Source organism: Mycena indigotica (assembly GCF_014461135.1).
Source record: "Mycena indigotica strain 171206Taipei chromosome Unknown Mind.scaff0010, whole genome shotgun sequence".
Classification (NCBI taxonomy): domain Eukaryota; kingdom Fungi; phylum Basidiomycota; class Agaricomycetes; order Agaricales; family Mycenaceae; genus Mycena; species Mycena indigotica.
Genome location: NW_023503009.1, coordinates 479,277 through 505,711, shown reverse-complemented (window position 1 = coordinate 505,711; position 26,435 = coordinate 479,277). Strand labels below are relative to the sequence as shown.

Below are 26,435 nucleotides of genomic sequence, written 5' to 3'. Positions count from 1 at the left end.
GCGCACACACGGATCGGTCCCCCCGGCCCCCCCCCGCCCATTTGCATATAGCCCACTGCCCGCACGGCCTCCGCCAAGCCCCACTGTGTATCCTCCATCGAAGCATGTAGGATACTTGTCCCCTGTCGCTTGGGGAGCTTGTGCTGACCCAATGGTCCCGCTCCCGGCGCTCCACGCTCGGTCAGGCCCGCCGTTCTCCTCAACTCCATGAGAACCACTCGGAATACTAGGGCCAGGGCACTGCCAACCTGAGGCACTATCCTGCTCATGAATATGTAGACAAATGTATTACTGGTAATTGGCAATAATAGATAAAGGTCTCCAACAGTGGTTGCAATTTAGTGGTGGTATGCACCAATACTTCTACAATATATGAGTTCGGATAAAACTGCTGGATTTTCGTTCAGAAACGTGTACATAGGCGGGGGCTGACTACCAGACATCAATAGTATAAATCTCCTTACATATTTTGGTGAATTGAAGTCATTATCGTAGTTTTGTCGTGCCCCGATATTCCGTCTCACGCTCCAACGATGTCAGATGGATGCCGATCAACCCCAAGCGCGGAAAATAGCCGATGGCATTGACAAGCGGCTACTCAAAATGACATCCGCTGCCCCGCGCCCCGCCCACCCCGCGCCCTACAGCAACACTACAGCCTAGATGGCCTCGTGGCCCAGACTCCCACTGGCAGTCACCACAGAGCACAGTAAGAAGTGAGAGAATCAAGCGCCATCAGCGTTGCATGGGTTACAGTGTCACGCACGTGGCAAATTGGCAGGCGGGCGGCGAGCGGTGGCGCGGTGTGGAGGGGGAGGGCGGCGGGAACCGGGAACCGGGAAGCGAGGGCAAGCGGCAATGCTAAGCCCGGTCCGATGTGTCATGCAAATCCAGTCAGCAGCGCCGCGCGGGCCATGAATATCAACACGTGCGCAACTCACGTCATATACATGACACATGCCCAGCACAAGGGCGGGAAGCGGGAGCGGGTGGGCAGGTGGGCGGGAGGACGGCGGCGGGCGGATGAGTGTGGGTGGCTGCCAAGACAGCGTTAGAGAAGTGTCATGATGCATCAAGGCAGCTCGGAGCTAGAGCCCTTGATTCATCATGGCATCTCTCTCACAACTGTCTTTTGATTCATGTAATCCCCAGGTACGCCTGCCAACAATTTGCCCCCGACACTCGTGACGAATACGTCGTCTAAAGTATCCACCCAGCTCCCATTCTCTTCCATTCCAGCCCCGAACCGGAGTTCATACCGCTTCAGTAGGGCACTCGCAACCATCCGCATCTCGCACCATGCCAAACCTTTCCCGACACAATTGGCCGCACCATAGGAGAAGGGAATAAATGCACGGTGGTGGAGCCCTTCGTTGGATGACCCTAGCCAGCGATCAGGATCAAACTTGTCTGGATCCGGGAAGAAATGGCGGGGGTTGCGGTGGACAGCGTATGCGGGGACATAAACTTGCGTATTCTCTGGAATCATTTTCTGGGCGATAACTGTCGCGGCACCGGGGGGAATCTGACGTGGACCTCCAGTGGGGACAGGAGGGTAAAGGCGCAGGGCCTCGTTACTTTGATAATTTGTGGTTAGAGTGCTTATAGAAAAGAATCGTCAATAAACTCACAAACAGGCTGTCAGATAGGGCAATTCTCCGTGTTTCAAGGAGTCAAAGACGGAATCTGGATCGGGGTAGACAGCATCGACCTCGGCCTGGGCCCTGAACACGTGTGAAAACATCTGGATTGCTTAGCAGACACCAAATGAAGCTACATATACAAGTCATCAGTTGGAAGCCACCGGGGAAAAAATAAACACCTGCTCAGGGCGACTGAGGAAGTATCTGACCCAGCGACAATGGCCAATACTCCATCACCTATGACATCCGCCATGGTTGGCCGTTTCTTTTCATGACCTTCCTCGTCCATCTACAGTGGGTTAGCATTCATTGTAGAGATTTGGGAGATGGTGCACAAGATGAAACCATAAGTCCTTATTCCGAGTCGACTTCAAGTTGCCAGGATGGTCAGTTGCCCGTTTAGAGGCGCATGCAGCACCGAAACGACGTAAGTAACCGTTTGGTGTTCCGCGTGAGCATCGGTATTTTGTAGAGCGCAGGCGCAAGCCAAGGAAGCTGAGAAAGAACTGCGATAGTCCTATTTTTGAAAATTATCGCCATTTGGCTTTAGTCGAGGACAAGCGACTCACTTGGCACCATCTTTGATCAAAGTCCAATACCCTTCATTGTCTTTACCATCGCGAAGCATTTCGAACCTACCGCCGAAGTTGTATATGGCAGGAAGCAGACTTGCTAGTAAACCAGATGGAAGACTCACGCCATGTCGCCCATAAAATCAAACCTAACCGAGTTTATAAGTTGCATAATCACATGAGGGAAACACACATCAGATAGCTAAACCAAGCTGCGATGTCAATCTCGCTTCTTGTAGAAGCGAATTTGTCGAAATGTTCTAGCATTTGCTTGAGGTGTTTCTCTAAGATTAGCTCGAAAGCCAGAAGTGATTGAGAGCTCATTCCACGATTCCATATGCGCCGTCGGTTTGCGTGGGCGTCGCCGCGAGATGTAAGCAGACTACGGGTACCATGAATAGGGTCCACGCGAGGTTCATAGTCTGGGAAGACATATCACGATGTCAACTATCGTTCACCAAGAAAGACTCACATTGACCCTTGGGAAAGCCTCCCCTGCCAAACACCGACTTGATTGCGTCGACATGAATTACCGAAATCTCATTGGGGCCTAGGACGCACCGTGATCAGCGAAGTCGATCAAGTAAACATATATAAACTCACCAACGCGGACAAAATCGCCATAGTGGTCATGTAGAGCTTTGAACACTCGGTGTTGATCTCCGCTGAGTACAAGTCGTACGGACCACCACTTGCTGATCTTGGCCAAGGTTGGGCCGGGTATATGTGCTAGTGGATGCCATGGAGAGAGATGATACACCCCAATGGATAGTGCGAGAGTTGCGAGGAATATGAACGTCGTAGTCAACACCTTGGCTACGGAAAAGGCATTGAAGGCAAGTGTTAGCGCCACTGGCTGTATGATAATGGCCAAAAAGGAGACATTGATGCTCTGTGGCTCGCAACGATTGAAATAGACGTGATTTAGCTGAAAGAGAGAGAGAAAGAGAGAAAGAATTAGTCAGCTTGTGATGCCAGGGACAGTGTCGATTTGTGGTTCACGCACCAAGCCCAAGACGACTGCGGCGGCGGCGGGCGCTTGTGGGGTCATGGTGAGAGCCACGATTGATACTCTTGGTCAGTTCAAGTTTGGATGACGGAATTTACATACATAAATATGGAAGACTGATGAGCTAGCTCCGTCCTGTGACTTATAATAGGTATCTTGAGGAGTTGCCCAATCCCGTTGGCGCGATATGGACGACGTCCTTCCCTGCCTTGACAGCGCGGGTTTGATTTGGCTGAGGCAGAGACGCTTTCTGAATGCCTTCTGTCCCAGCCTTCATGGTCCATGTGTGGGGCGGGTTTTGGTGGTGGTGGAGTTGCTTTGGGGGACAGTGGGGATGGATTGGGGCTCGGGGCCCGGGCTTGGAGGGCGGCGGCTGTTGCTGTCATCATGGTTGACATGAGATATCCCCGCCGGCCCGGCATATGACAGGTGTGAAAATAACCCTTATCGTCGCAGCTGACCATGCCAGCTGCTGATCTAGGGTAAGTAGCCCGGGGCAAAGCCTGGCTCGATACTGGTGTTGTTGGTAGCCAAAAGAAGAAAAAAATAAATTCCCAAAAAGGAAAGAGAAAAAAAGAGAAAAAGAGAGCTTCCCTAGGAATTGCATATGTCTTACTATACACTCAGATCTGGCCTACAATATTGAACAATTGCTCTTCTAAATGTCTATAATTTCTTTCCGGCGCCTGCGGCGCTTGAACCGCCATCCAAGATACTGTCGGCTAAATTTCCTTTTTAGTATTTTCTCTCCGGGTGTGAGCATTCACCGGCCCCGGTTCTCGTGACTGATCCAGATACTGGATCCAAAAAAGGTTTATTTCAGTGACTGATTGCCAGTGTCACATCACGGCAAACCTGCCGTGATGTGTTCCCAGTGATTGTCAAATATACACAAACAATTGGACAACCCTCAATATTGTCTATACATGTATGCGAACTAGTGGAAGTGACAATATATATCCAAAGTTTGAGTGTCTTCACCCCTTCCATATCTCTAGGCACAACTAACACCAGGATAGAATCAAAGAAATAAATTTACCCTTTCCTAAGTTTTATTTCCCCTGTGGACAGCTCCATGGACCTTTCTACCTTGAATATGCACAAATGATAGCAGTAATAGCCATTCAACTATTCCTGCAGAGATCTGCATTTTTATCCAGGGAATTCAGGTCATGAACTGTAATTTTCGATGAAATTATTAAATTACTTGATAATTATACCATAGAAATTTTCCAAACTTGGCATATTTCAAGGTATCATGCATATCTAACCACACACCAATTTCCAGCTGAATCTATCATCATTTCAGTGCACAGTAGCACAATGGAGATTTTATATCACATGGATGGCCCAACTTAGAGGTAATACTATGACTAATTTTCACTATCTGCAGTATCTACCAGCAACACGAGTATCTAGCCCAAAGCCTGGCTCGATACTCGTGTTGCTGGTAGATAGTGGGATAGTGAAAATTAGTCATTATATTGCCTAATATAGTCGAAATTTCCCACTGTCCCAATAACATCCCCGCTGCCCATAATAGCCATCAAAAACACTGATGGCTGGTCTACAATTCAAGTTCTACACCCCACCCTCTGATGGCACTGATCTACAGCCTGATTTGGGCAATAACTCAATAACTCAAGCCCCCAAGCGCAAGAGGGGACGGCCTAAAGGGTCCCGCAAGCAGAAAACCCAAGAGGTTCTGATTGGGATCAGTGAACCATCAATCACAGGTGATGTAGGAGGTTCAACCACTCTGGAGAGTCAAACTGGAGTAGAAGAGATGGACATTGAGGTATGTGGGCTATAAATTGGTTTTGTTAGCTAGGAATAATATTTGTTAACCAATATTATTATCAATGCGCAACGTCAACGCGCGGGCTTGAAACTGAGTTGCAGAAGACAAACACGGTCGACATGTATTCCAAAGAAGACACGATTCGATGATCGTGAAGGCCGCCGAAGGTCCTATGGCCACCACAACCACGACTTAGCTCAACACGGGCAACTGCTCTTCTTTTAAAGCTACGCTTCCTCGAAAGCCAGCTTTGGAGACCCCCCATCCTCCCTTATCTCTGCACTGCCGATCCCATAACTCCCCTCCGCCAATCCTTCCACATCATCTATCTTCAACCCCCCTCTCCTGCTACCTGGGAGTCGCTGAACAAGGCGGAGGCGCTTGAGGCGCGGCAATTGCACGAGAAATGCGGCAAACACCTCGTCATCGAGCTCGAACCCGCCGGGTACGGCCAAAACTACGATGGTCAGGCCTGGAAAGCGGCCCAAGTTAGACAATGCAGTTCCAGTGACTTTCCAGTATTCTGACCAGCTCACCTCCACCTTGGAGGAGAGAGTGCTGAAAAAGAAGGTGTGCAACGACTGGGCCGGGCCGGGAAGCGCCGACGCGTGCCAAGGGCGGAGAAGACACCTGTTTAGCCCACCCAACACTGTGAATTATCAGTGGTATTGTGCCGGGGTGCCATTGATAAGGCTCAGTATTATCATAACATCCCTAGTGGCGAATAATTGTCCCAGAGGGGGGTGAATAAAGGTGAGCTCCAAGGCAAAATTCGCACTAAGTCCAGAATATAGGGGGTGAATAAAGGTGAATAATACAACACTGGCCATTTGCACCAAGTTTCCACGAGTCACACCATGTGACATGTGACACTGTGACCTAAAAAGGAAGTTTTCTATTGATCAATACTTGAGCTGATGGTTTCAGCGCATATGTCACATTGTTTTTGTCACATGGAGCAATAAGCATAACAAATTTCCAAAAAAGGAAATTTTCACTACTTGACCCTATAATCATCAGAGAATGTCACAACTGGTCACATTCTGAGAGTGGTCTATTTTTAACCATATGAACAACTTTCATTAAGTGATACATAGTGGTAGTCCACTAGTCACATCACAACTGTCCAATTACTAGCTGACGTACAACTGATGGGCCTCTATCTCTATAACCACTTGAGGTAAAAACATGATTCAAGTACTATCAGGAAGGTTTTCAAGAGTATCATGATTTTAACCTCACATTTGATCACTGTTATATTATATAATGACTATATCAGAATAGGTGGGTACATGTATATACTTCATTGATTGAACTTGACATATTTTGATCCATAATCAACTAGCAGATCATAGCTGTATTGCCAATATGATGTGTAATAACAGTCATATGTATAATGGACAATAACAGAGGATAACGTGCATACAGGCCGGTGTGAGGGATATTTTCTTATAAGGGTACCCCTCTGTGTGCTTTCTACTATTGCCCCATTGGCAGTCCCTCATGTCTGAGTGAGTTATTAGGAGATTGGCACAATAAGATCTCTGGCATATATACAGACATATAGAGTGTCTAAAAATGAATATGTTGCTCAGAGCTATGAAGGAGATTCATTAGTTTATAAAACAACTTAGATCATGGCTATCCCTGCATTCCTTGCCTAGATATCAGGTCATCATTATGCTTAATCAAATTTGAAGAACCAGAAAGACAAAACAGGGCCATAACAGGATAGTCTAAAGGTATGAGACTATACTTGTATTAGATCATATCATGATGACATAACTACCTACCCACTAGTGAAATGATCATCTGAATGCAAGAAGAACTGGGGAATATATTGCTTGATCAATAAGTCTGATGCACAATCATTAGGCAGTGTACATCTACTGATAATATCATTTGATAAGAATATTGCTTTCATTATTCAAATGTCCCCAGTAGTGCTTCAATCAACTCAGTAGCTTATCTAGTTGTTGAGATATCATCTCATCAGTTGTATATCAGTTAGTGATTGGCTCATACTGATGCAATTATTGAGCTGGCAGTACAGGTTACCTAATAAAAGTTCACTATATAGTGAAGATATACAACTTTGATTTTGTGACAATATGTGACATTTTCTGGTGGTTGTACTGTCAAAAGGCAAAAAAAAATCCTGTTTTGGAAATTTGTCATGGTTGTCACACTCAGTAACACTGTATAATAGTGAGACACAGGTGCTCCGACCAGCTCAAGTATTGATCAATAGAAAACTTCCTTTTTAGGTCACAGTGTCACATGTCACATGGTGTGACTCGTGGAAACTTGGTGCAAATGGCCAGTGTTGTATTATTCACCTTTATTCACCCCCTATATTCTGGACTTAGTGCGAATTTTGCCTTGGAGCTCACCTTTATTCACCCCCCTCTAGGACAATTATTCGCCACTAGGGATGTTATAATAATACTGAGCCTTGTCAATGGCACCCCGGCACAATACCACTGATAATTCACAGTGTTGGGTGGGCTAAACAGGTGACAATTAGTAGAAAGGTATTGGAACAGAAAGAATGGCCAGGCCTATATACAAGTTGAACATGAATCTGATGAGAATGAGGGAATTTCTGAAATGGAACTCATAAGAGATGAAGCTCAGAGTGAATTAGTACAAATTCGTCAGTATAAATATGAGCTTCAAAAGAGAGCTGCAGCACCAACTCCAGAGTTACATACCATGATGGTTCAACCTACTGAAAATAATGTAACTGCTGTTGTACAAGCAGTTCTAGCTGTATTAAATGTGCAGAAGGGCCATGAACAATTTGTGACTACTAGAGGAGGTAAGCAAACCTCAGAGTCCAACTTGGATTTTTAAAGAACTCAAGGATGGAGGCCAAACAGTCTTCAAAGCCTCCTGAGAGAAAATCTACATCAGACTCATCAGTAAATTGGAGAAAGCAACAGAAAAATAGAAAAGATACTAATGAAAGACCAGAAAAAGAACTAAGGAACTCTGAAAAGCAAAGAGTTCATGGCTCAAATATTTCTGAGGGAATTTCAAGAGAAACCAGTGTGGAATTACCTTATAAACTTGTCAAGCCTTTGAATGAGGTTACTCAAGAATCAAGTTCTGAAAAAGAAGAGCAACCTTTCAAACAATTTGAAGTCAATCCTGATGAAAAACTCTACAGGATCAGGGCTCCAATTCAAAGAGAAGGCCTTGCAAATGAGGTAATGGATAGGATTCATGAGACAACCATTCCATTGACATTGGGAGAAGTATTAGGAATTTCCCCAGAATTAAGAGAGCTTGAAAAAGTGAAACTAACTAGAGTGAGACTGCCAGTGGCATCTCAAGTGCAACAATCTATGCAATCCTCTGATGAAATTATGTTTCCCTTTCAAAATATGCCTGATTTCAATTTTGAATATGATGCCCTTGATATTTCTGATATACCCTCTGTACATGGTGTATTTATAACTAGTACAGTTATAGATAATATACCGGCTGGATCGGTTATAGCAAAGGACCCTTATTTACAATACCTGGAAAGTTTACCAAAGGATGAGAGACCAAAGCAAGTATATGTTGCAAGAGACTCAGTTCCTTTAAAAGTGACTTTTCCAATAATAAATGGACAGAAACCAGTAGAATCTGTGTTGGATTCTGGCTCCCAAATAGTTTCAATGTCACTTGAGCAGGCTCAAGAGTCTAATCTTAGTTGGGATCCTGGAATTAGAATATATATGGAAAGTGCAAATGGAACCATGGAGCAATCTATTGGCATGTCCAGAAATGTACCATTTAAATGGGGAGAAATGACTGTATATTTACAGGTCCACATTTTGAATAGTCCAGCATACAAAGTACTGTTAGGAAGACCATTTGATACACTGACTCATAGTCAGGTAATCAACTCAAAAGATGGTCAGGTACTGACCTTAACAGATCCTAATACAAGTAAAGCGTATACTATTCAAACATATGATAGAATGTCAAATCAGCAGAAGTCAAATAAGGCAAATACTGATTCTGACTGTGATACAAGTGAACTCCCCATAGCTAGCCTGAAGACCAAAAAGGGTTTTCATCTATCTTCGATGAATTTCTGACTAATCAGGATGGAGAAGAGCTAGCTATTCAAGTTGAACATGATCCTGATTCAGGCTTTAGAATTTGTGCAATCTTCAAACCAAGACAACATCAGTTGACTCCCACAGAAATTAAAGAAGCATATATTAGTGCCTCTAGGAAGTCTGAAAATATGAAGGCTGATACAAAGGCCTCAGCTTTATTTCAAGAATTTTGCTCAAGGCCAAAGAATAAAACTCCAGGGAGTGGGAAATCCTATGAAATATTTACATGGAGTACTGTCAATAAAGATGGACAGGAGGAAACAGAAAAGATACATTCACCTTCAGGAATGAATGAAAGAACAGCACATAGCCTTGGTGATGTGTGTTGTGCTTGCTGTCAAATGGTTGATACCATCATACTAGCAGAGACTGATGACAAAGATAAACCTAAATCAGTGTTTGCAGGGAAGAAATACAAACCTGTAGGATTGAAAGTGAGACCAGTATATACTGAACTACCAGAAAAGTATAGGATAAAACGTCAGATACACTGCTAAACATGCCTAAATTAAGTGCTAACCCACCAGAGTTTCAACCAACTGGTAGATATACTGAGGAGCGCAAGAGCATAGTTGAGAAACTGCATGGAGATAAATTTCTGCAGCCAGAGGAGTATAAAGTACTGCATCATCTTATGAGCAATCAAGAAAGTGCATTTGCATGGAATGATGAAGAAAGAGGAAGCTTCAGACATGATTTCTTCCCTCCAGTTGAATTTCCTGTTATTGAACATGAAACATGGGTTGAGAAAAATATCCCCATTCCTAGAGGACAACTGGAAGAATTTATCAAAGTTATCAAGAAAAAGATAGATGCTGGAGTATATGAACCATCTAATGCAGCATATCGTAGTAAGTTCTTTGGAGTAATCAAGAAAGATGGGAAAAGTATCCGTCTTGTGCATGCATTAGAACCACTAAATGCAGTTACCATTGCACACTCAGGTATACCACCAGCTACAGAAGAACTTGCAAATCATTTTGCAGGAAGAGCATGTGGTGGATGTTTAGACTTATATTCTGGATATGATCATAGAGACATAGCAGAAGGGTCAAGAGATTTCACAACTTTCCAGACACCATTTAGAGCACTTAGGTTAGTTAAATTACCTCAAGGGTGGACAAACTCAGTTCCAATATTCCATGATGATGTCACATTCATTTTGAGAGATGAAATTCCACATGTAACAATACCATATATTGATGACATTCCAGTCCGTGGACCTGGTTCAAGATATCAATTAGCAGATGGTTCATATGAAACACATTCTGATAATCCTGGAATACGTCGCTTTTTTTGGGAACATTTTGAAAATATCAATAGAGTAATTCAAAGGGTCAAGTAGTGTGGAGGCACTCTCTCTGGTGCAAAGTCCATCAATTGTGCGGAAGAATTTCATGTTGTTGGCCATCTCTGTTCATTTGAAGGCAGAAAGCCAGACACAGACAGAGTTGGAGTTATTCTGAGATGGGGCCCTTTGAAAGATGTTTCAGATGTTAGAAAATTTCTAGGAACAATTGGAGTCATGAGAATGTTCATAAAGGACTATGGTATCTTGGCCAGACCAATTCAGAAATTGAATAGAAATGAGGAATCATTCCAATGGGGGCCAGAGCAAGAACTTGCAATGGAAAAATTAAAACAGGCAATTGCAACAGCACCATGTTTGAAACCATTAAACTATAATTGGGACTCAGACATTGTCCTGGCAGTTGATACCTCATGGATGGCCATTGGGATACAAATCTACCAATTAGACCCAGATGATCCCAAGAAAAGATATTATGCAAAGTTTGCATCTATTACACTAAATAGAAGAGAGGCTAGATTCTCTCAACCAAAACGCGAACTATATGGCTTGAAGAGAGCACTAGAAGCAATGCAATATTGGCTCCTAGGCTGTAGGAGATTGGTAGTTGAAACAGATGCACTCTATATCAAAGGAATGCTGAACAATCCAGGAATGGGACCTAATGCCACTATTAACCAATGGATTGAACAAATTCTGATGTTTCACTTCAAGCTAAAACATGTTAGAGGGGTCAACTTTCCTCCAGATGGACTTTCAAGAAGAGAACCACAACCTGGAGATGAGGAATGGTTCCCAGATGAAGAAGAGTTTGAAGATAGCAAACCTCCAGAAGATCATCCAGATTGGCACTACTTTTCAGAGCAGCCTTAGACTTTGAAGTATTCAAAGAGGACATAGATGAGAGAGGAGGATATATGCAAACACTTCAAGGTGCTGCTGCTGTATCTATTAAAGATTTTGAATCTGAATGTGCTATGGCACAGGAGCAAGAAAATACCCAGATTCAATATATTCAATCAGTATATCAGTCTGAAGGACTTATGATACCAACATATCTTTATCAGAAGCCAGAAGATGGGTTGCTTCCAAATATTGAGTTGAAATCTGATAAAAGTGAACCATATGTTGAGGATCACAGAAGTCTCAGTGCTAGAGCACAAGATGACAAAATTCAATTAGTGCATACATGGTTGAAAAACCCATTACAAAGACTGCCAGATATAGGTTTGAATCAGAACCTAAAATATAAGAGGTTCATGAAATATAGTAGAGGTAAATTATACCACAGGGGAGATGACTCTATGCATAAATTAGTAGTGGAAAAACCATATAGAATGTTTATGCTCAGAGCAGCACATGACTCACTTGGACATAAAGGTGTGTTTGCAACCAAGTCTCTCATTGAATTGAGATTTTGGTGGCCAGAATTAGAACAGGATGTGAAATGGTACATAAAAACCTGTCATGCCTGTCAGTTAAGGACACAGTCATTAATTAGGAGTCCACCAGTCATTACTGCAACACCAAGTATATTTCAGAAAATACATACTGATGTTTATGCATATGAGTGAAAGCTCAAATCAGTGTTCATACATTGTTGATGCAAGATGTGCATTATCAAGGTATCTGGAAACTAGAGGTTTGAGAAAGCAAAATGCAGAGTCAATTGGAAGATTTCTCCTTGAAGAAATAATATGTAGATGGAGATGTCCAAGTTGGATCATTTCAGACAATGGTACTCCTTTCATAGCTGCCCTTGATTGGCTTAAAAATAAATATGGAATTGTTGGCATACAAATATCTGCATATAATTCCCAAGCCAATGGAATTATTGAAAGAGGACATTGGGATATCAGACAGTCACTCAGTAAAGCCACTGGAGGCCGCGTGATCTCAAGAAATGGTTCTGGTTTTTACCACAAGTGCTATGGGCAGATAGAATTACAATCAGAAGAGGGCTTGGTTGCTCTCCATATTTTGCAGTCTGTGGAGCACATCCAGTGACTCCCTTGGATCTAGAAGAAGCAACATGGCTTGTTGAATATCCAGACAAGATACTATCAACAGATGAATTAGTAGGGTATAGAGCTTAAGCTTTAGCAAAGCATACATACCATGTGCAAAAGATGAGAAAAAGAGTTGCAGAATGGAAGTATAAAGATGCACAGAATTATTCAGAGAAATATAAACATGTCATCAAAGACTATGTATTTGAACCAGGAGACTTAGTCTTAGTCTGTGACACAGTTGCAGAAGGTTCATTGAGCAGCCGCAACAAGAATAGATGGAATGGACCTATGGTTATAATTGCTAGAAGTAAAGGAGGTTCATATATTATCTCAGAAATGAATGGTGCACTATTCCATGGAAAGGTTGCCAGGTTCCGTGTCAGGCCATATGCCCAGAGACACAAGCTGAGTCTTGGTGTCAAAGTCCAAGAACTTATAGATATATCTCAAGATAAACTTAATGAGATGATTAATGAAGAAGAGGATGAGGAACTCCAACCTCAGAATAGAGACTTACAATTTGGAGGCATGAGATTACATCCTAGAGAGGGAGTGAGGGATGATTTACAGTCAGACTCAGACTCAGACTCAGAATTAGTTTCTGATGACTTAGAGGTTATAGAAGACCAGCAGGATGAAGGTCCAAGACGGTCAAAAAGAATTGATAACATCAACAAAAATTGATAAGATGTTCAAAATGCTGAAAGTCGGACGATTTGATTCCATCAGTGATTTGATCAAAATTTGATGATCAAATCAAAAGAGCGACAAGAGTTCATGCATTTACAAAGGAAAAACAAAGTACAACTGTGCTACAAGTTTTCCAACATCTCTGCTAACCCAGTAAGAACCCGGATAAGACAGTATAGTAAGGAGTGGTGTAAGGGCAACCCCGGAGGCCTGAGATCAAGGTCCTAGCAGGGGAGGATCCAAAGCGTGAACATTGGTAAGCAAATACAAATGAAGCGGCATCCAGCCAAACACGGTCGCCAACCTTAAACTCCGGAGACAGAGTGCGTCTCCGGTCGTAGTAGCGCTTATACTCCTCCTTGGCCTTAGTGAGCGCGGCCTTGGCTTTGGCAACCCCAGTGGTGATTCGGTCGCGGAACTCGTTCACTGACTCTATGGCGGAACGGACTCCGGGTTCAAAGCCCATGCGCGGGAGTCGTCCCGTGTCCATCATGAAAGGAACTTGTTGGGTGGAGGAGTGAACGTGGTTGTTGTAAGCGAACTCCGCGGCCAGAATCAGCTCATCCCAGTCGTCCTGCTGATAGTTGGTGAAGATCCGCAGGTACTGCTCCAGCTCCTGGTTGATGCGTTCTGTCTGACCGTCCGTCTGCGGATAATACGCGGTGGACGTGGCTGGCTTGATGCCGATTAGACGCCAGAGTTCTCGGGTGAAGTATGCGATGAACTGTGAGCCACAGTCGGAGACGTACTTCTCCGGAGTCCCGTGATGGCGCCAGACATTCTGGTAGTAGAGGCGGGCTGCTCCTAATGCGTCGACCATGGTATGACACTCGGAGAAGTGGGCTCGCTTCCCGAGGGTGTCCACGACGACCATGATCGCGTCGTACCCATGGGCCTCAGGGAGCTCAACGATGAAGTCGACGGAGACGGTATGCCAGCGCTCCGGGGGCGTTTCCGTCGGGTGTAGCTCTCCGTGGGGCAGTCTCCAGAGTGCCTTGGTGCGACAGCACAGGTCACAGGTCGCAACGTACCAGCCGATATGGCGAGACATCTGGGGCCACCAGTAGTTCCGGGAGACCAACTCCAAGGTCTTGAAGCGACCAGCATGTCCGGCGACTCGGGTGTCGTGGCAGAGCTCGATGATGCGCCTCCGGAGGTCCTTGTCCTTGGGTACGACAATCTTCCCACGAAAGTGAAGAAGACCACCGGAGACGGCCCACTCGTCGGAGCGTGAGGAGCGGGGGCCTCGAGCTTGACCTTGGACTTTAAGGAGTTGCCAGGCCGCTAGTGCGACGGGCTCCTCCAAGTCGGGCTCGCCAGAGAGGGCATCACGAATGTCGCGAAGAAGTTCGGAACCGGGACCGGAAACGGAAACGCCCTCGAGTGCGCGGACGTGGAAGAGCTCTGGTCGCAGAAGGACGCCATCGGAGTTGTGGGAATCAACTCTGTGATCGGGTCTCCGAGAGAGGGCGTCAGGTCGACCCATATCGCGGCCAGGCTTGTGGTGCAGCATGAAGTTGAACCGGGAGAGGTAGAGGGACCAGCGGGCCTGTCTCCAGTTGAGGTGCTGCGTCTTCCTGAAGTACTCCAAATTCTTATGGTCAGTCCAAATCTCGACGGGATGCGCGGCACCCTCGAGGAAGTGTCTATACTCCTCGAGTGCGCGGATGATCGCGAGCATCTCCTTGTCGTGGATTTCGTAGTTGCGCTGGACATCATTTAAGCTTTTGGAATAGAATGCTACAGGGTGCCACTTCCCGTCCGGGGCGGATTGTGAAAGAACCGCCCCCGTCGCATAATCAGAGCTGTCCGCCTCGAGTCGGAAAGGCCGTGCATTGTCCGGAATCCCCAGAACCGGTTCCGAGGTGACCGCGTCCTTGATTGTTTGGAACGCGGAGGCCTCCGCGTCGCCCCAAGTCCATTGCTGGTCCTTCTTGGTGAGCGCGAAGAGAGGACGCGCGAGGGCCGAGAAGTCCCGAATGAACCTGCGGTAGAAATTAGCGAACCCAAGGAACTGCTGAACATCCTTCTTGTTTTCCGGAGTCGGCCAAGCGCAGACGCCTGCGACCTTGACGGGGTCCATTTCGACGTGGTTGTGGGAGATGATGACTCCGAGGTATTCGATTGACGATTTTTCGAAGTCGCACTTCTCCGCTCGGAGGTACAACTTATGCTCTCAGAGTCGGCGCAAGTCCTCCTGGACGATCTGTCGGTGTTTCCGGAGGTCGGAATGGGCGATCAGGATGTCGTCGAGATAGATCATGACGTCTCCGGAAAGAATGAGGTCCTGGAAAATGTCATTCATCATCGTTTGGAACATCGCTAATACACGGAGGAAATGAGCTAGGTTGCTAAATATCAAATCTAACCAACTAAATCAAATCCAAAATATGTATGTGTTTGTGTTCGGGGTTCGAGCCGCAGGAAACGACTAACTGATTCAGATGTGCTACTGGTGGAACTTAAATATTGAATGTTGTGATTAAAGAGAAACTTTCAAGGATAAACAAAGAACAACAAAAGGGTTGAAGTTTGTTGAGGGTTTTAGCAGAAGAGTACCAATACTCAACTACTAGGTAAGCACACTGACTGTTACTGTAGCCAATCTACTTGGCGCTTACTATGGTTGTGCCTTAGGTTTACTAAGATGTGCCTTACTATGCACAAATTCACTATAACTGTGTCTTACTATACACAGGATCGCTGAAGGTTGGTAACCTCAGCAAAACCACTAATGTGACACCACTGCCACAATTAACAGTCTTCTGAGATAAATCACTGTTTAAGGTTGATACCCACAGCAAAACTAACTAGTGTGACAGTGGTAGCGTCACAACTAGCAGTTTTCTGGGGTGTTCACTATTATTCTATCTACTACATGTGAGCTCCTTATATACTGTTCAGAAAAATAACTAATGATGTGACAATTAAACCAATGATGTGACAAAGAAGCAGTATGACTCATGCTTCGTCCAGGACTATTGGGCCCTTAATGCGATGACTGTCAAAAACCGGTACCCCCTTCCATTGATCAACGACCTCATCAACCGGCTCAAAGGTGCTCATTACTTCACCAAACTCGACGTTTGCTGGGGCTTCAACAACGTCCGGATAAAAGAAGGTGACGAGTGGAAAGCAGCCTTCCAGACCAACCGGGGCCTGTTCGAGCCTTTGGTGATGTATTTCGGCTTGACAAACTCCCCCGCGACGTTCCAGACTATGATGAATGACATTTTCCAGGACCTCATCCTCTCTGGAGACGTCATGATCTATCTCGATGACATCCTGATTGCCCACTCGGACCTTCGGAAACACCGGCAGATCGTTCAGGAGGTCTTACGGTGACTCCGAGAGCACAAGTTGTACCTTCGAGTGGAGAAGTGTGACTTCGAAAAATCGTCAATCGAGTACCTCGGAGTCATCATCTCTCACAACCACTCGCGGCAAGTGAAGCAGCCGTGAGGGCACCGTGTCATCTTGACCTCCTTGGTTTCCCAATCGATCTCTGGGTTATGCTTCCGCTGCTGCTGCCGCCGCTAATACTGCTGGCGGACCCCAACCAACACCACCCCCGGAGACGTTGATTCCGACTCCGACTCCGGTCCAGGGCGGCTCCGAAGCCCCCTTTGGCGACGTCGACCTCGCCTCAAAATTGGTCTTGTGACCAAACCCGCCCCGTTTGTCTTCAACGGCGACCGGAAATGTGGCCGCGCGTTCCTATACGTGGTCAAAACCTACGCGCGACTCGCCCCCGAGGCCTTTGTGGTCAACGGAGAGGCGCGCGAGGAAAAGGCCATCTGCTATGCCATGTCATTTATGGCAGAAGGACCCGCTCAGCAATGGGCGGAGCACCACAGAAGCAAAGCCTTGGGATGTTTGGCGATAAATCCGGCATACGGCATAAGTTTGGACTGCCGAACCATGAAAATGAGAATGAGAAGTTCAACAATGCACATACCTGGAAGTTGGCCTGGTAACGGAAATGAACGGTAGCATACGTTGAACACCATGGAATTGTTGTAGCCCGCTGAGGCACGAATTTGACGCTCGAGCAATGGGGGCAAACCATGGTTGTTGAGACCGTTGTTGCGAGGAGCACGAGGAGTAGAGAAAGACATTTGGCAGTAGTAAGATTGCAGAAAGCTGGGAGTGACGATTGGATCGACGGCTAATAGGCAGGAAACACCCCAGTATTTATACTGTAGTGGCTAGGACCTTACAAATCATGAGCGTGGGTTCTCGGAATAACGGGGGACCGTTAAGAGCTATGAAAAAGGGAGGGGAATAATCAGTATGACATCAGAAATATTCTGGAATGAGTCATGCAATTATCTTCTCACCTGAAAGTAGTAGTAGAGGCCCAGAGTGTTGTTTCCAAGCCCGAGTAGCGGTGAAAATGACTCCACAAACAAGATTTGCACATGGATCAAAATGGAAACCTGGGTGAAGAAGCATTGAAGGCCTGGACTCCTAGCCTTAAACTGAAGGAGAGAACCAATATAATGGCCAAGAATATGACTGTCCACACAAGAGAAGCTGACAAACAACAAATTTCCCAAAAAGGAAATTTGAGGAATGCAATCGGTAGCGCAGGGAAACCAAAGTGTGGGTATGGCCCTCAGTCATTTGAACCAGAATTGGCCAATGATACCCCACACCCATGCTATTCAAGGATTAAATGACTCCCACACCCACAATAGAGGGAAAATCAACAGTAAATGAATTACATGGGAATCCTACAGGAAGAACCCTACAGAGGCATGCTGGACAAATGGAAGCGAGCTGTGGGAACCGTATGGAAGCCCCAGGCACCATCCATGAAGTAATCAAGGCGATAGGGCACAAGAGAAACCAGCCCCACCATGACCATGTGAAATGCTTGACATGGGTCAGTGTAAAATATCGGACCTGTATAGGAAGGAAGGGGCATCAATCGACTATGAACCTTCAAAATATGGAAGGGAATGAACCAAAACTGACGACACAGGGCCAAGTCCTGGAATTGCCAAAACAGGAAGGCGCGTCGATAGACCGGTGTGGCAGCGCGGGACCGTCGGTAACCTCGGAATATGGTAGAGGGACTCGAGACGATTCTCCCAGGCCCAAGAACGTGGGAATCGGACCAGAAATAAGCGAATGGCGCGCCAGAACCTGCTACAAGCCCATATTTGACTTGTGGGTCGAAGTTGAGGAGATATGGACAGTTGGGGTACATCCCCAGGTAGTATTCATCTGGGACTATGGCTTTTAGACAGCTGGCACAGTTGGTACTGTCGTCCAAGACCAGCAGAGCAATGGAAGTCCGGGAGCAACCCTAGCAGAAGCCGGAATAGCGTGAGAAAATGACCGTGAGAGAGAGAGCCGGAAGCATCGAGAAGGCAGCCGAGAGGTGCGAGAAAGAGTTCCAGAAGCACATAGCACCAGAATTATGGTTCCTAGTCCCAGAGAAATAGGAAGATGAGCGGAGGAAGCAGCCAGCTGGCAGCTGACTCCAGTGTTGTCAATAAGGGTATTAATAAGGGCAGTCCTGCAAGGTAAGGCCTTAATATCAAGATAAGTCTTAATAAGGATACCATAATTAAGGGTGTTAATAAGTAATTTCCTATTTGGCCTGACTCACCCCGAGATCCGTATCCCGATCAAGGTTCAAGGCATACACAATCCGAGCTGCAACTTATTCCAGATTGTTGGATTTTAACTGAGTCATACACCACCAATTGGCCTGCAGCCGAGCATCAGCTGGCAGTTCCAGCTGGCGCTGGCTGAGTTAGCATATGACAGCAGCTGTGTGTCATCGGAATGCCAGCTGTGCGAACAACTGATGGAAACAACCCAACAATGGAACAATCATAGCACAGCAAATCTATCAATCATCGAATTGCTGTGCTTCCGCAGATCAGCGCCCGTAACCGATGGCCTGGCAGCAACACACCTTTCCTTTCACCCCCATCTTCCTCCCCCCTCCTTCAAGTCCTCCTCCCCCTTCTTCAATGCCTCAAACCCTCACCAATGCCTCAAACCCTTCTCCTCTTCAATATCATGTCCACTCAAGCCCTCAAGTTGCCTCCTCAAGTCTATTCAAGTCTTTTTCAAGCGCTCTCTCAAGTGTCTCCCCTCCTCTCTCCCCTCCCTCTCTCCCCTCCCTCTCTCCCCTCCCTCTCTCCCCTCCCTCTCTCCCCTCCCTCTCTCCCCTCCCTCTCTCCCCTCCCTCTCTCCCCCTCCCTCTCCCCCCCCCTCTCTCCCCCCCCCCTCTCTCCCTCCCTCTCTCCCCTCCCTCTCTCCCCTCCCTCTCTCCCCTCCCTCTCTCCCCCCCTCTCTCCCCCTCCCTCTCTCCCCCTCCCTCTCCCCCCTCCCTCCATCTCCTCCCCCTCTCTCCCCCCCTCTCTCCCCCCCTCTCTCCCCCCCCTCCCTCTCTCCTCCCCCTCTCCCCTCCCTCTCTCCCCTCCCTCTCTCCCCTCCCTCTCTCCCCTTCCCTCTTCTATCTCCCCTTCATGTAGTTAGGCTACTAGATAGAACAATGTATTTTCTAGATACAAATGAATATACCTGGTAGTTGAGTATTGGTACTCTTCTACTAAAACCCTCAACAAACTTCAACCCCTTTGTTGTTCTTTGTTCATCCCTGAAAGTTCTTTTTAATTACAACATTCAACCTTTAAGTTCCACCAGTAGCACATCTGAATCAGTTAGTCGTTTCCTGCGGCTCGAACCCCGAACACAAACACATACATATTTTGGATTTGATTTAGTTGGTTAGATTTGATATTTAGCTACCTAGCTCATTTCCTCCGTGTATTAGTGGTGAGAAAAGCAAGGGCCTCAGTTAGGCTGTCGATTTTCGCCTCGAGTGAGTCTAGCCGAGCGTTTCCGTCAGAAGTAGCTCCGGAAGGCATAACGAGTGCGGGGACTACAGGAGTGGAGGAGGAGGGGACAAGTGGCAGGGGCGGTGGCGAGGGCAGAGTGGACTTGGACTCCGAGCCTGAGTCAGCGTCGAACCTGGCAATCTTGTCCGGTTGATCCCATAGAGAGTTTCTTCTGCTGTAAGGGCAACCCTGGAGGCCTGAGGTCAAGGTCCTAGCAGGGGATGATCCAAAGAGTGAATAACAGTAAGCAAATACAAAGGAAGCTGACCTAGCAGGGGAGGATCCAAAGAGAAGAAACTCTAAGGGTCCGCCTGCTAGGTAGCTGAACTATATACTGCGCTCTTGACGCGCCAAGGTTGATCGTTGCTCCGTGCAGTATGCCTGCACCATGTCGCAGGCCAGGTCCCGGGGGGATCGCCAGGCCGAGGCGGTGATGCGATTGATGGCGGTGATGCGATCACCGGAGTCGGAATCGGGGCGATTCCAGGCTGAAAGGGAGGTTCCCCTGACACTGTTTTAAACCTATTTAAAATGTTTTAAAACGTTTGTTGAACCCTTTCCATTTGATTTGTCTCCACCAACAAAAGGAAACAAAAAGGTTGGAGCCCTATGCTGGTGACCCTCCCGCTCAGTACGACTGTACAGGTCTGCTTGTGCTGCAGTGCTGGCCCAAATACGGGTGCTAGGATGGATGGAATCAAAGACAAATCACTCACAATGCATTAGCGGGCCCAGATAATTGCACATAGCGGATCAATGAATGACGGGTGGGCCTGTTTTTACTAGTCGTTTGGCGACACAAAAGCAAGATACATGACACTCTCCTTCTTTTGTCTGCACTCCCAGGTCGTCGCCGCAGCCCCCTGCACAAGCCACCCTCTTTAGTCCAAAACACACCAGGGTTTTGCCTCTGCCATACCAGCCACCACCCAGGCCCATTTTCAACTCGGCTCTCGACGCTCTGTGTCGTCAATGTCGCGATTACGCCACTTCAGGAAAACATGTTGGCGAGACTCATTGTGGACCAGGGGGGTCCGCGGAGTAGATTTGGAGCTGTGGATAGAGAGGAACGAGGTCAGTGTGGTTTTGAAGCTCTTTTGCATGATGGGCTTGCTGCAGATCAGTACTCGTCGGAAGTCCAGACCACGACGAAACAGATGGAGGCCTCACACTTGCTCGTCACCTTCAAGTTTACTAGGGCTCCCAACCGTCCCCGTCTATGGACGGGTCTACGGTGCCGTATTTACGGTACGGGACCCGTACCGTCAGCGGTGTTGGTCCCTTCCTGTACGGGACGGGTGACGGACGTGGGAAGCCCGGATACAGGCCGCCGGCGCCCGTCTCACCTTATTTAGGTACCAAATTGGGACCTATTTGGCCCAGTCAAACAAGTTTCATAAGGAAATCCGCTGAATGCGGACAATAGTCCGTGCTTACGAACTTTTTCCAGGTAAACCATTGACATATAATGGCCGTCTACAGTACGGGTTACAGCCATACGGTGCCGTACCGTATAAGATCCACTGGCGCGACTTGACAGTACGGGGAAGGCAGTCTGGCACACTGTAAAACTGTATCTTTCAGTATAACTGAAAATGATGCTTTTTGTGGTACTTTAAGGCAGCACTGGAATTGGCACTGAAAACAATACTATGAGTTTATCTCTGACATCTGTACCAAAAATAGTGGTTTCAGCAACAGTTTTTTTAAGTAGCCAGTAAAACTGTTGCTGAAATCACTGCTTTCAGTGCAAATTTTAGACAAACTGATAATATTGTTGTCAGTTCCAATTTCAGGACTATGTGAAACCATAATAAACACATCAGGAAAACTTCATCGCCCTGGGCATCCTGGTGCCAAGGCACCCAGGCCAGTCCCAGGCATGCCAGGCCGCCAGAATCGGCCTGGCCCCATTAATGACATAGCAAGCTCCAGAATTTATTCTGGCACCAGAAATTCTCCAGAATCTCAACAGGGTTCCTCCAACGCTCTCCATTGCTCTCAAATTTTCCACTTCAAATGATGATAGAAAATAAAATATATTTCACTATTCTACGTATTACATAATGTAAATACATGGTGGAACCCTCAGACAGGCTGAGGGTGAACGGAAAAGAGCGGGCGCACCGCCCAAACCCAACTGCTGCCTGTTCCCCTCGATAGTTAGAGAGGGGAGGGTGTATTGCGGGCAAACTGCAGGGCGGGTGAGCGGGAAGATGGGGGACAGGGACAGATTGGGACCTACGTGCTTGGACACAGCGTCCAATGTCACAGTTGCGGGCCTCGTATGCCGCGTGCCACTTCCAGAAGTGCGCGAGGCGCTTGGTCAGCATGAGCGGCGCTCTGTAGTTGCTTGTTAGCTGTCACCCATCAGCGCTGGCATGTTAACAGAAGGGGGACACGCTCACAGGGATGATCTTGGGCTACGCAAAGCCCATTGTGAGGGTTGGCCAAGCCACATGTTGTTGAGCACCGAAGGTGTGTCGGTCGGGGCCCCGTTCCGTAGGGCGCTCGGCGGAGAGAGGCGCGGCAGAGAAGGTGCGGGCAGGCAGCGTCGACAGCTACGAATGGGCGCAGGTCGCCTGGGGTTAGCGAATGCGCAACGATTAGGCTTCCTGAATGCAAGGAGGAAGAAAAACTGGCCAGAACACGCACCCAACGAGGACCCCAATGGCCAACAGCCTTCCCGACCATCGTAGCAAGCATAACGCCCCCGAGGCGGTCGGTTGCAGGTCGGAGAGAGAGGAGGAGAGAGTTGGGGGATGTGGTGGGAGGGAAGAAAGCAGCGAAAAAATCACGCCATCTGTCAGGCGTTGTCATGGAGGAAAAAGAGGATCAGTGATGAAATGATTGATTTGGGACTTAGGGATTTTTTCCGAGGCAGATCCTGGCATGATTTGTCAAATTCTGTCAAATGTCTGACACCAGCCGGAACAGCCGTGCCAGCCACACCAGATTGATCACAGAATCTGGAAGGCCCTTGACAGGCTTGCCAGGGCCTCCAGGGAAATGGAGTTTTCCTGATGCAGCATCACTTTTGGTTACACTGAAGGATACCATTTTACAGTGTGTGGGGCCCAGACTGAGACTAGAGCAATTGGGTTGGAGAAGTGCTGAGCAACATCAGAATGGGGGGAGTGACTGGCATGGGAGTATCACGCACCGCTAACAGTCGCAGGCTGTTCCGTTCCTGCGGTCCTCTTTCTTTTCTTCTCGGGCTGCTTCTGTGTCTTTTGCACATTAGTTGACATGTCTGTGAGTGAATATGTAAGATGAGGTTGTCCGGGATACGACGAGAAGCACTAGCCTTCGACAGCAGCGTCAGGGCCTGAAGCCACGTTATCGGCATCGTCGTCATCACCACTCAGGCTGAGCGTAGATGCCTGACGCTTAGGAGCGTGGCTGATGGGCTCGTCAGGCTTGGGTGGAGCACGGCGCTCCCATTGGGGCCTGCCGTCGGTAGGCGGTAGAGTAGCCATGGCGGTGTGGAGGCAATGAGGTCTTCCGATCGATAATCGATCACCACCGGTTATCTCGGCCGACGGTCCGGCTGTCTGCACTGCCGAAGCCCAGGCTTAAGCCTGAGGGCTTGGGCCTTCCGAGTGCCAGGCCCGAGCCCAGGCCCGGTACAAGCCCGAGCCGGGCCCTGATGGGGGCTCGGGCTGCCCGAACCGGGCTGGGCCGGGCTTTGGGCTTGAAGCCCGGCCCGGCAGAGCACTAGTCTGGGCAACGGCCGTCCCCGTATACGGGACGGTTGGGAGCCCTAAAGTTTACCTCTCCCGCGGAAATTTCATGCGACGCCAATTAGCTGGCGCCGCCATATACCTACTTACTTTGTTTCTAGGCAGAGTACTATGTAGGCATGACTATGAGGGTTCGTTTGTACAAAAAATAATTTCCACGCGCGCATATGATTTCCGCGCGCGCACATCATCTTTTGTCCCATTTTGCACTACAATTGGAAAACCAGTTAACTCGTCGAAAGGGCTCTACTTTGGCCATAGCATGCGGTTTTAGTGCTGTTTCCAAGCTTGCCCCCAAGTTTTAATGGACGGTGCACGGCCATCGGCTATGTCGGACAGTCCTCCGGCTACGTCATCGGCCGGGCCAAATTGATCCGACTTTCAAGTGCACTCAGCAAAAGGACCACCTTCAGACAAGAAAGTAATTTAGGCTTCCAAAGATGGCAAGAGAACTGAGTAAGTATGTCTATATTTCTCTGCTCAGCGCTATGTTGGGAATGGCATCGCCGGCCGGCACTTATTCAGCCCGGCTGCTCCGGACCTTCCCCGAGCTTCTTTCCGTTCCCACTTACTGATTATTCTTCCTCTCTGTAGAAGTATCCAGAACAAATAGCTACAGTATATAAAGACATGTAATAGCTACATAAATTTATACTCTTCTTCTCCCCATCTGCTCCTCTGCGCCCTCTCTCTCCACCTCCATCCTCAACAGGTTATGGGCCCCGGCCATAACTGAATTGCCCGAGTATCACACACCGCCGGACTACTGCTTCGATCATCTGCCGCGATCTATTCGCACGCCAAGCTACTTGCTACTGCGCACGCCTGCCGCGCAAACCGCCTACTGCTGCCTTACCACGCCGTGCATTGCCGCACACCTGCCACGCCACTCGCCGCGCATACTTACCGCGCACCGCCACTCATTGCCTACTGCCGCGCACACTGCGCATCTGCCATCTGCCTTACTTGCTTCTCTCGCGCACCACTTGCCGTGCACCCGCTACCTGCCGCTAACCCCCACACTGCTTCACCATCATGTCTGCATCCGACGCCGCTTCCGCTTATCGCATCCATCACCTCACGGGTGAGGACAATTACGCCACATGGGCTGTCAAAATGACGGACATACTCACCGACTTTGGCTATCTTGAGCATGCCCTGGGCACCGCGCTCCGCCCCGAGCATAAACTTGATGACAAGGGGAGCATTGTCGACCCCCAAGGCACTACTGCCGCCGCCATCACTGCCTGGGACGTTAAGGACCGCAAGGCCCTGTCCCAAATTCGTCTCCGGATCACCGACGATCTGCTCGTCTACGTCACCGCCGCTACTACTGCCGCTGAAGCTTGGCAAACACTTGCCGACACCTACCAGCCGAAAGGCGTCATCGCCATCGTACTTCTTCGCCGCCAGCTGTTCCGCCTCTCATGCCCCGAAGGTGGCAGCATCGAGGAGCACATCCACAAGCTTACGAATCTCCGCACAACTCTCAACTCACTGACAACAAGTTCTCCATCACACTTCTGACATCGCTACCCGACTCCTGGGACACGTTCATCTCCGGGATCGACACTGCTGCTCTCACGTCGTCCACCAAACTCATCGCTCGCATCCTCGAACAGAACCACCGCCGCACTGCTAAGCCGAACTCTGATGAGGTCGCATTAGCCGCCCGCAACACCTCGAGCAAGCCGCCCCATAAGCCATTCAATCCCAACGTCACTTGCTTCGGATGCGGCCGCCATGGCCACATCAAGCCTGACTGTAACGACACCCGCTGCGGCATCACATTTACTCAGGCCGAGAAGGACCGTAACGAGCGCAACAGCCGCCCTCGTTCTTACCAACCCAACAACGACAATCGTGATAATCCGCCGCACGACAGCGACCAAGCTAACTTTGCCGAGACCGCCAACTACGCCTTCACGGCACTCGACGCTACCACGGCCATACCCGCCGATGCGTGGATCGCCGACTCCGGCACCACCCAGCACATCACAAACAGCCGCGACTTGTTCTCCTATTACACCCCACGCGCCGAGACCATCACCGGCCTCGGAACCACTACCAGCCAAGGCCGCGGCACTCCCGCTTACCACTGACTCCTAACCCGACTGCACGGTCACTCTGACCGACGTCCGACACGTCCCGGACGCGCTGTTTAACTTGCTTTCCATCCCATGGCTCACCAGCGCTGGCTTCACCGTCCAAATTCGCCGGCCCGCATGTCCGGATTTTCACACCAGCACCCAATCAGCGCGAAATATTGCATGGCACCAACACAAATGGCCTCTATGTGCTCGCCGTCAGTCCACCCCTGCCGCCTCTAATCCCCATCGCCAATCTTCCCGCGCCGCCGTCCCAGCTCAAGGGGGAGCTTTCTACACCCCCAAAACCTCTTACTGAGCTTGTCACGGCGCCGCTCGCCGACCCCGCTCACCTACGCTGAGGCAAGACACTGGCCAGACTCGCCTAAATGGCATGCTGCCATGAACGCGGAAATTGCTTACGCGCAGGCCTCCGGCTTCATTCATCATCCCGGACTCCACACACCTCCCGCCCAGCTGCCGCTGGATTTTCCGCACCAAAGCGCTACGCTGACGACACGATCTATCGCGCCCGCATTGTTCGCGATTGCTCCCACGCCACGGACACCCCTGATCTTGCTCCAGGGG

General features: G+C 48.3%; 1 protein-coding gene across 1 annotated transcript; it reads right to left on the bottom strand.

The window, feature by feature from the left end:
- Positions 1 to 1,105: 1,105 nt before the first annotated feature.
- On the bottom strand, positions 1,106 to 3,266 carry MIND_01116900 (uncharacterized protein; the record flags this gene model as incomplete). Its single annotated transcript, XM_037367730.1, has 9 exons — positions 1,106 to 1,577; positions 1,632 to 1,724; positions 2,080 to 2,160; positions 2,213 to 2,278; positions 2,341 to 2,364; positions 2,409 to 2,637; positions 2,688 to 2,765; positions 2,819 to 3,143; positions 3,222 to 3,266. The coding sequence occupies 9 exons, from the start codon at positions 3,264 to 3,266 to the stop codon at positions 1,106 to 1,108; spliced, it is 1,413 nt and encodes a 470-aa protein (XP_037215562.1).
- Positions 3,267 to 26,435: the final 23,169 nt, after the last annotated feature.